Source organism: Clupea harengus, chromosome 11 (assembly GCF_900700415.2).
Source record: "Clupea harengus chromosome 11, Ch_v2.0.2, whole genome shotgun sequence".
Classification (NCBI taxonomy): domain Eukaryota; kingdom Metazoa; phylum Chordata; class Actinopteri; order Clupeiformes; family Clupeidae; genus Clupea; species Clupea harengus.
The window spans coordinates 29,007,476-29,017,194 of NC_045162.1; the positions used below are offsets into that span (position 1 = coordinate 29,007,476).

The window sequence follows — 9,719 nt, forward strand, 5'->3', positions numbered from 1 at the left end:
AGCCCTCTGGCAATAGTGACAGCTGTGTGACCGTAGCTGGTGTGCATCGATTCAGAGTTGGTGACAAAGTGAACCTGAATGTAACTACACCTTTCAAGCATGATGCTGACAAAACATACTGGGGTCTTTTCTTGCTATCTGAAATCTGAGGAAGGATCTGTTATAATAAGTTTTCTTACACCAACACTTTGTGTTAAGATGCCAGTTAAGGCCCCTGATGGCTTGAAATGAGCATGGATATATATTTATATATTTATTAGTGCTGTCAGTTTAACGCGTTATTAACGGCGTTAACGCAAACCCATTTTAACGCCGTTCATTTTTTTATCGCGAGATTAACGCGATTTTTTTTTTATTAATTTTTTTTTTTTTTTTTTAATTTTTTTTTTTAGATTAACGTTCTTTTTGGCCTCGCAAACTGTGTAGTATGCTAACGTTACGGTTTGAGTGAATGGTGAGCGCAATACGGCGAAATGGATGATAAAAAGCTTCTGAATGGAAAGTTTACTTTTAAAAGTTGTGTTGTGCAAAAGAAGCGAGCTTCACTGTTGTCTGAAAATGTCAACAGGCAGCTGGCTGAAATCAAAGAAGTAGTAGGCTTACCTTTTATTGGTAACCTAACTGTTACGGTTCATTGTTTCTGAAATAAGAGGCCTGACTGCTATGTTCCCAGCAAACTTGAAAAAAGAAAATATTAAGCCATGGTTTAACTGCACTATAGGCTGAGTCCTTGTTTACCTGAAATGTGCACTTTATAATTTTATTTTGTACCGCCCTGTTTGGCAATGTTGGTTTTCAATAAAATAAAACATTTGCTTAAAGCAAGCCAATCCACTTTTCCATGTTGATAAGGGCATTAAAATAAAAATAAAATGATGGGAAAAATAAATAAACAAAGGGACATTTAGAATAGATACAAATTTGCGATTATCACGATTAATTTTGAGTTAACTATGACAAAAATGCGATTAATCGCGATCAAATATTTTAATCGTTTGACAGCACTAATATTTATATATAGCAGCAGCATTTAACTTATTTGAGGTACTTTTTAAACAGTAATTTTATTTGTCAGTAATCGAAAAGAAAAGCCTTTAGGGTTTATGGAAATGCTATTATCTCGTTGGTGTGATAATGTGGTGTCAAGATTGGATTCGAGATTCCAGACAAAACGGATCTCATTGTTCTCTGCATTATCTCAGGGGTTATGGAGACGTTTCCATTGTTTTCAATGGGAGCTTAGTTCCTATTCAATTCAATGCATGTTCCAAGGATGATATTGGTTAATCTTTATTACACTTCAAATTACACACACAGACACCAACACAAACCACACCAAATCCCATCACACACACTCACAAACATGTGTTGTACTAATCTATCTATATAGGAGTGTTATTTTTCGCCCCCTCCTCCTGATCCCCCTCTCATACACACACACACACACACACACTTGTGTATACTTTGTAACCTACCAAAATAAATTTCTCTTCCTCCCTCCCTCTTGTTCTTGCGCGCACACACACACACACACACACACTAGTGTTCTAGGCTTGGAATGTAAATTGACTGGAGAGGCACTTCCCCAAGAAAATGCAAATTGTAATTGCTCAACAGCATCAGATGATTGCAAACCCTTGCCCAACAAAAAAAAAGCAGATCACATAGCCTTAACGCTGATTATTATAATGTGTGTGTTATAAAGAAATGATACAGTATTTTTGACAATGTGTTCTTCATGTCCATGATAATTAAAAAGACAGAGTGTAATCTTAAACATAGTTCGGCCAATTCAATCCAGGCCTACACGAGTAAGATCCCCATACACGCCAAAGTTAACTTGAGAGAATGGTATTTTTAATGTTGATTTTACCAGGTGCATGTCCTCTTAGCATAACAAGTAAGCTAAAAGTGTGAAAATAAATAGCCTAAACCAACTGATGCAAAGCGTAACGGTAGGCCTACAGTTAGTACAAACTACCTGCTGGCTACTTGTGACATTTTTTTGTTTCTACCACCTTAACTTCTGACCACATTTAACAAGCTTGTCTACCCCTCAACTCGGTTGATTTTCCCAATGTAAATAGTTTGATGATATGTAGGCTAGCCTACCTTTGAAGGCTGACTTGGCGTGAGAATCGTTAAGATTGACCAAAACAGGTGTGTTATTTGGTGTGAGACGCATTTAAGTCAATGGACTTTTTTTTTCATGAGACAGGACATAAAAGAGTGTCTCACGCCAAAAGCGTGTGAGTGGGTAACCCCTTTTGAGGTTCGGGCACAGCATCTCAGAAGAACACAGGCTATAATGCAATGCGGTGCTATACAGAGTTCTGCTCACAGTTAAACTGCATTGTTATGGTCTCTCATCCCCAGCTAAAATGAACCCCAGTAGATCCACAACAACTTGCCCGAAATAATTAAGTGTTGGTGATTTCTTCATGTATTTAAAAAAATGTAGACGAGTATCCATGAAATCGGTTGAAATGTCAGGTTCAGGTACAGGTATCGTCATTGCTATGTTGCTAGCTGCTAAGTTGTTACCCTACTAGCTAGAGCAAGTTATCGTAGCTGTTAAGTTACCTTGTCAATTAACATGGGCAAAACATAAGCTAAAATATACACTGCTATTAATGGTGTGGTTTAAACCAAAGATTTTGGCTTAAATTGTGTGCGAAAACCTCTGATAAGCAGCCAGATATGTAACGTTAAACTTAATGCTGACATTGGTTCCTAGTTTGCCAGCTACCATCGGCTGAACTACACGTGCACACTAGATAGTGAACTAACAAGTGAGGCAAATCACTTTTCGAGTTACCTTGTCATGTTGAATCACATTTTTAATTTTTAGTCACACAAAAGGAACCCTGTTAAATGCTGTTGTCTGGGGACTTCCCACAACGGCCAAATCCTTTTGCTGTCGCATGCAAGTACTCATAGTCAGCAACTTAACCTAACCAATATAACAAAATGCCCAAACAGACACAAATACAACAAAAACACAAAACTGGCTGGAGACAGCCGCAACACGTGACGCATGATGTCGCCGGGATCCGTAAATACAACAATACAACATGAGCTATCTGTAGCCCACACGTTCTAAACACAATAACATGATTGTCCAGCCATAGAACCGGAACTGCAGGATACAACACAGTAATAAAGCTGCCTTCGTGTCGTGAACATTTCACTGGGGTTTTCAAGTAGGCGTCTTTCTTCTTCAGTGTTTCGTTGAATTAGGCCCACCTCCAGAAAGCTCAACGGTGGCATCTGGCGTCCCAGCTGGAGGAACGAGGACAGAGGAGGCATGGAAATAACAGTCCACCTTCGGTCACCTTAGCTGCACCCCGGAGAGAGCTATCGGTTTAATCAGATCCCACACTCGCTAACCAAAACTTAAGGAACGTGAGCACTTCTACTAAGGTGTGACTATTGGTCATGACTCATCTGACCGCTTTTTCCCTCTTCCTTCTCTGTGTTGCCGTCCGACTAATGATGTTACCCCCGCGTTAGTGACAAAAAACACAACTCTGAGATTGTTCCGACGCCTCCTGCTCGCCTTTGCTGCGCAGTTAGGCTGTTAAAAGGTTAAAAGCAACTCCTCAGCATTTAGGCCAATTTAAAGTCCAGGCAACAAGTGTCGCTCAATGTAAAAGAGATTAGTGTGTCTGCTATGTCGCCACGGGCTTTGCCGCATACAATTTTGAAAGGGCGCAGTCGTTGAAAGATTTTGTCGCTCACTCTGGATGAGAAGAGATTCGATGGACGTTTTGCCTTGTCCCTATAGGTGCCCGGATCAATTCTGATCTTTGTGGTCACACGGATGTGGATAAGGATGTGGCATAGTTTGGATATGAAGATATTTGATTCCATTCATTATTTGTTGTGTTTATGCCGACGTAACACTTTTTCAATCTGTGCCACATCTAAACCAAAATCTCAATAGTCAAATATTCAGTGATGTGATGCAATGTTTTTAATAAGGGTATATTTTGTTAAACACATTATTTAAGACTTTAAGAACTTTAAACACAGCTGAGGGACTGAGGAAGCCTGGCAGGGCAATAAGAAGTTGTTAACCTGGGGGGAATTCCAAGAATGTGGTTTAGTGACAAACATGGCAGGGTCAGAGCTAGCCTTTGTTTTGCTCTGAGCAGACACACCACTGGCCGTCACACACACACACACACACACACACACACACACACACACACACACACACACACACACACACACACACACAAGCAGTCACTTTGATCCTGCAGATATCGCCTTCCCCCACACCCACAGTAACAACTTCAGTTCAGATGTACCCTCACTCTTGTGTACATACAGTTTTGAGCAGCTCAGAAGACTGTAGGCCATCTTCCCTAATCAGAAAACCATGCCACTGTTCTTGTGCATGCAGTGTTGGCCGGCCTGGTGAGCATGAACATGTCCCAAACACATGAAGCAATGTACGTGACGGTCCGGCCAAACTAGTTCAGACAGGTTTCATGGGCTATTCGTGATATTTAGGCATCCTTACATCCTGTAGGGTTAAACATAGAGCATTCAAGCGTTCAGGTGGGGTTAGCTTATATGGAGTTAAGGGCAGAGCTTGTATAACAAACTGGGATGTGTCATGTGTCAAATTGGGATGTGTCATGTGTGTCATGATATTAGCTGATACTTGTTTCACACATTTTACTCAAACTAGACAGCTGTTATCAATTACCAGTCTTTCAATGTAGCCAAAATACTCACTCACCCCAGATATCCCCAGGATTTTGTCAGTTAAAACTGACCAGAAATCAGGATCATATGATACCCTGTAGGCTTACTTTTGGTCACATATTGTGAGTTTTATGACCTGCAGTCGCACCTGGGCCATATTATGCAAGCATAATTAGAACGTGAGTGCTGCACTACATACATAACTGAATGTTGTCCAATTCTTTACTAGGTTGAAGAGAAACAGGTGACAGGTTCATGTAAGTAAAGTAAGAGTCTGAGGTCCGTGAGGAAATTCTTTGTGGGCAGAAAGAGTTACTGAGCTGATAACCATGATTACTCATTCGTCATGATCTGGACTTTCCCTTAGCCGCGAAGATGGGGTGAGATGGGTGTAGGAACTTCCTGAAATGACCACAAGATGAGTTCAACCATTGTAACAATAAAAAAACAAGTTCAACAGTCACAACTAGATATGTAAATGTACATATTTATATGATATATATGTTCATCTGGACCGAGTAAAGACACAAGGCATTGGCGCTACTGCATTTGTCACAGCTTTTCACTTCACTTCACTTTGTCCCTTGACGCCCAGCGTGCATGAGCCCATGCTGCATCCAGTCAGCCTGAAGAAGGCGGCCATCTGGGAGGGGACCACCATACACTTCTCCCAGTTTGCAAACCCTAAGCATAATATATGGAGGGTCAAGCGCTGTGCTTGACACATTGCCTGGGCTGGGGAGCGGGCTCCAAGAAGCCACATCTCCCTGTGTGTTGGCCCCAGAGCCACATCCTCACACTTGGAGAGGGTGTGAGGCGCTAATGAAAAACCAAAAGGCAATCTGGAATATTGATAGGCAGTGCAAGTGCAAGAACTTCTGATGGTGTCACTGTTTAGACATGTATGGAAGTAGGCATCCTTCAGGTCTATTGGCACAGACCTACCAGATGCACTGTCAGCAACCAGAAAGACTTCTGTGCAACGTAGCCGCTCAGCACACATTAAAAGAATGATTTGAAGTGGGAGAATCTGGCTGGCATTATAACAGATGGAGCCCTGGGAATAGTAGGGAAAAAATCTGGCCTCACTACACTGGTATCGGAGAACATCCGCAAGTGTCGGGGAAAAGTTCTATTTTACACCAAGAACAGCTGTGTGCCAAATCACTCGAATGTGATGTGTAATGTGGTCTGTATTGTCAACAATGCAGACTACACTCCAAGCCACTGTCTCCCAGTTAGCTCAAGGCTCTGCTAGATGAGATAGATGTGCAGTATGATGATGTGTTCTACCACCAGGAGGTGAGATGGATGAGCTGTGGGAAAGTGTTTTTGAGCTGTGTGATGAGATCAGGATGTCTCAAATAATAAAAAAAGAAAAAGAAATTCCTAACATGTAAGATCCGTTCGGGACCTCCCACAGCGGGCCAAATCCTCTCACTGTCGCACGCAGCCAGGTACTCAGAACCAGCATAACCTACCCAATATAACAACTGCCCAAACACAGATCCTGTGCGGCAGGATACAACAACAACACACAACTGCCTGGAGACAGCCACAACGCAGGCCGCATGTTGTACCCGGGATCCGTAAAGGCACTCCTTCACAGAACCACATGCGCTGTCTGTAGCACACAAGTGCTAAACACAACAACATGACTGAAGGTAGGTGACGTTCAAATGGCCCACAGATAAACAATGGTATTTCCGACCTGGTGGACGTCAGAGAGCTGCTCAGCTGTTTGAATCATCAGCTCCAAGGGAAGAAGCAGATCATCATCAGCCAGCTGTTTGATCATGTCAGAGCCTTCAAGCTAAAAATACTACTGTCTCTCAGCAGGTGATATGACTACTTCTCAAGTGATCACGATCAAAATAATATAATGTGAATGTAACCTGCACTGCATACACAAGCATTTGGTCCATTTCCCCAGTCTTAGAGAGGTAGGCTTGTCTGTTAAGGACATTTGGTCCATTTCCCCAGCCTTAGAGAGGTAGGCTTGTCTGTTAAGGACATTTGGTCTATTTCCCCAGCCTTAGAGAGGTAGGCTTGTCTGTTAAGGACATTTGGTCCATTTCCCCAGCCTTAGAGAGGTAGGCTTGATAAAAGAAACCGTAGCCAAGCACATGGACATTCCCATGACGATGCAACAGTCTTACACACAACTCCAAAACAAGTTCAGAGCTCTTCCCTTACTGGACTTTACTAGATGTGTTCCAAAAGAAAGGTATGTTAAGATCCGCAAGGTAGTGCTCTCCCTCCTGCCTTTGTGAGCAGACTTTTAGACTCTGATTCATCTGAGCAAATGTAAGATGAGAAACTCACTGTCTGACTCTCTCCTCCATGACGTCCTCATTCTGTCAGTCAGTCAGTCAGCTGGAGCCTAATGTTGAAAGCTACAAGCTTCATGTCTTCCACTGATCCACGCCAAGTGATAAATAACTGTACAATGCATTGAAGTATGGAATACAAGGTCTGTAATATAGGGGCATATTGTGATGATGTGTAACTACTTTACTCAATGTAAACTAAATATCCAATATAGATTTTTTTTAATATTAACTTTATATTCCTGCCAATTGTTCAAGCTGAAGTCAAATTTCTACTCTTGATTACAAAGGTGGACAATACAGCTGTTAACAAATTAGCACCTTGGGTTGCTTGAACTTTCGGTCAGATACTTCCTTTCAAATACGTTTATGCTCGCAAAAAGAAGCATCATGTTTTTGACAATCATCTCAACAAATTAATAAAATAACTGTTAAGCAGATTAAAGAGTCATTTTGTTTTAGATTTGAGATTTTACTCAATGAGCTTCTCAATGAGTAAAATAAATGAAAATATTTTCTTTTTGGAGTATATATACAGTTACCATTAAAGATGATGTAAAATATATGAAGCCTAATGAAAACTGCAGATGGAAATAGCAGTGCATATATTGTAATCTCACATCACTTTAAATCCAAAATAACCACATATTGGTGTTTCAGATCATTTATTTTGGAAAATGTGACATTTTACTTGCCACTTTTTACTTGGAGACCACAACGATTGCTAATTACTGTTCCATAGGATAAATTATGGCAAATACAGCTTATATGTAGTACAGTATACTTTAAAATAACCTGTACATCTTTTGATTTCATTGTTCATTGTACTTCCACCAACACAAAAAAAAATGTCAAGGATTATAACTCAGCATTAAATAAATGTAGTTATCTTATAAGAATAATATCTCTGTGATGGCCTGTGCAGATATGTGTGTGCTTCACAAGCTTTGCATGGATTTTAAGAATAAGGAAACTAGAATGATAAGGAAAAAGGTATAACCGCTCTCATCCTTTATACATGTATTTTGGCAATGTTCAGACTGACAGCTTTGAGGAAGTATTCTGACCAAAGTTCAACATATAGTATTGTTGTCTGTCAGTTACTGTAGTCTTCATCAAAACCACTGATCCTCAGGGGGTTCAGCCTGGACCTAGGTTGCCAGGGGGGGGACGTGTACCGTTTCCGGTCGTAGGCCGCCCCCCTCCATGGGTATGGGTCACTCGAGGGATCACTACAAAGATGAGCACGCCCACTAGCATCAGTGCCACAGTAACAGCAATGATGGCTGCCACGGCTGCGTAGTAGCACTGATTGGAACGGAAGGCGCGTCGCATGTGACTATGCATTCTGTTGGGGGGCCGGCCCACGTCGACACTGGTGACGGGATCTGTGACACCTGCCTCCACCAAGCCCAGAGAGTGCCTGTGACCGGCTGTCTCTGGCTTCTTCACTGGGGGCAAAGTCATGCCAGTTTTGGCTGGATTTTGTTGTGTTGATTTGCTTTTCAGCTCCAGCTTGCCCTTACTGCGTTTGAAGCGCACCGACAGAGCTCTCTGCATCTCCGGTGGAAGCTTCGAGAACACATCCCTGTCGTTGCCCAGCTGCGGAAGATCACGGCCGTGTGGCAGCCGGGTGACCTCACGGCATACGGGGCAGGAGAGCTGCTTCAGTTCTGAAGACGTGACGTTGATTCGAGCGAGACACTCCAGGCAGAATGTATGGCCACAGGATAGCAGCTTGGGAGTTTTGAAGACATTGTCATAAGCACAGAAACACACAGGGCACTCTATGTCTCCCAAATCATCATTAGGGGACACTGGTGACTGATTCTGATTGCCATTGTTGGTGACATTTTCTCTGTCTCGCCTACGTGCTTCCTCACTTCTCCCACGCTCTCTCCTCTCTTTTCCATTCTCTCTCCGTCTTCCCCTGCTTCTCCCCAGGTGTTCAGAGTCACTGCTGCGGCTCCTTGGAGCCGGGAGGCCTCTGTCTCTGTGCTGTTTCCTTTGTGGCTTTCTGTTTTGCGGCTGGGTGCTGGATTTTGAGGGCGTAGTTTTGGGTTTGGAACTTCTGCTCCCTTTCCTGTGATGATCTGCGTCTTCACTCATTATGGAATCAATTACGGGATAGAGGAATTGAAGGATAACTGGTTGAAAGGATGGAGTTCATTAATAGAGCCTTTAGACGTCACGTCTTGACATTCTGTGGAAAAATTGATTAAACTTAATCCAAGATGAAAATTCACAAAATTATGATGATCCTAGATTAGTAGAATATTCATGTATTAAAGATGATTGGAACGGATTCCATTCTGCCTGTTGTGTTGACATACAATGGGACTAGAGAGTGTGTGTAAACCCTTTGGAGATTTCTGGAGATCTGCATAAATGTGCTCGTCTATGGAACATTTACTTTATTTATTGACTTACTTAATGTTTCAACATTAAATTACATCTAATTACTGGTGTAAGCCCATTTAACAGAAACAACCTCAAACAAACCTTTCTTAATAGTGGTTAATCAGTCCCACACAAGAGTTTGTAGGAATATTGTCCCAACCATACCTTCCATACAGAAGAATTTCAATTCAGTGATGTTAGTCTTTCTTGCCTGATCCCCCTGCTTCAGGTCCTGCCAACTACATTTCTACTGATTTGAAGGCCAGACTTCGA

The 9,719-nt window shown here is 42.0% G+C and overlaps 1 protein-coding gene across 1 annotated transcript; it reads right to left on the reverse strand.

The window, feature by feature from the left end:
• Positions 1-7,837: 7,837 nt before the first annotated feature.
• rnf183 (ring finger protein 183) lies at positions 7,838-9,453 on the reverse strand. Its single transcript, XM_031576665.2, has one exon. It carries the CDS (start codon positions 9,153-9,155, stop codon positions 8,187-8,189), a length of 969 nt encoding a protein of 322 aa, XP_031432525.1. The 5' UTR covers positions 9,156-9,453; the 3' UTR covers positions 7,838-8,186.
• Between the last annotated feature and the right edge of the window lie 266 nt (positions 9,454-9,719).

Coding starts and splice junctions, on each gene's coding strand:
- rnf183 (XM_031576665.2), bottom strand. CDS start 9,155: ATGAGTGAAGACGCAGATCATCACAGGAAAGGGAGCAGAAGTTCCAAA.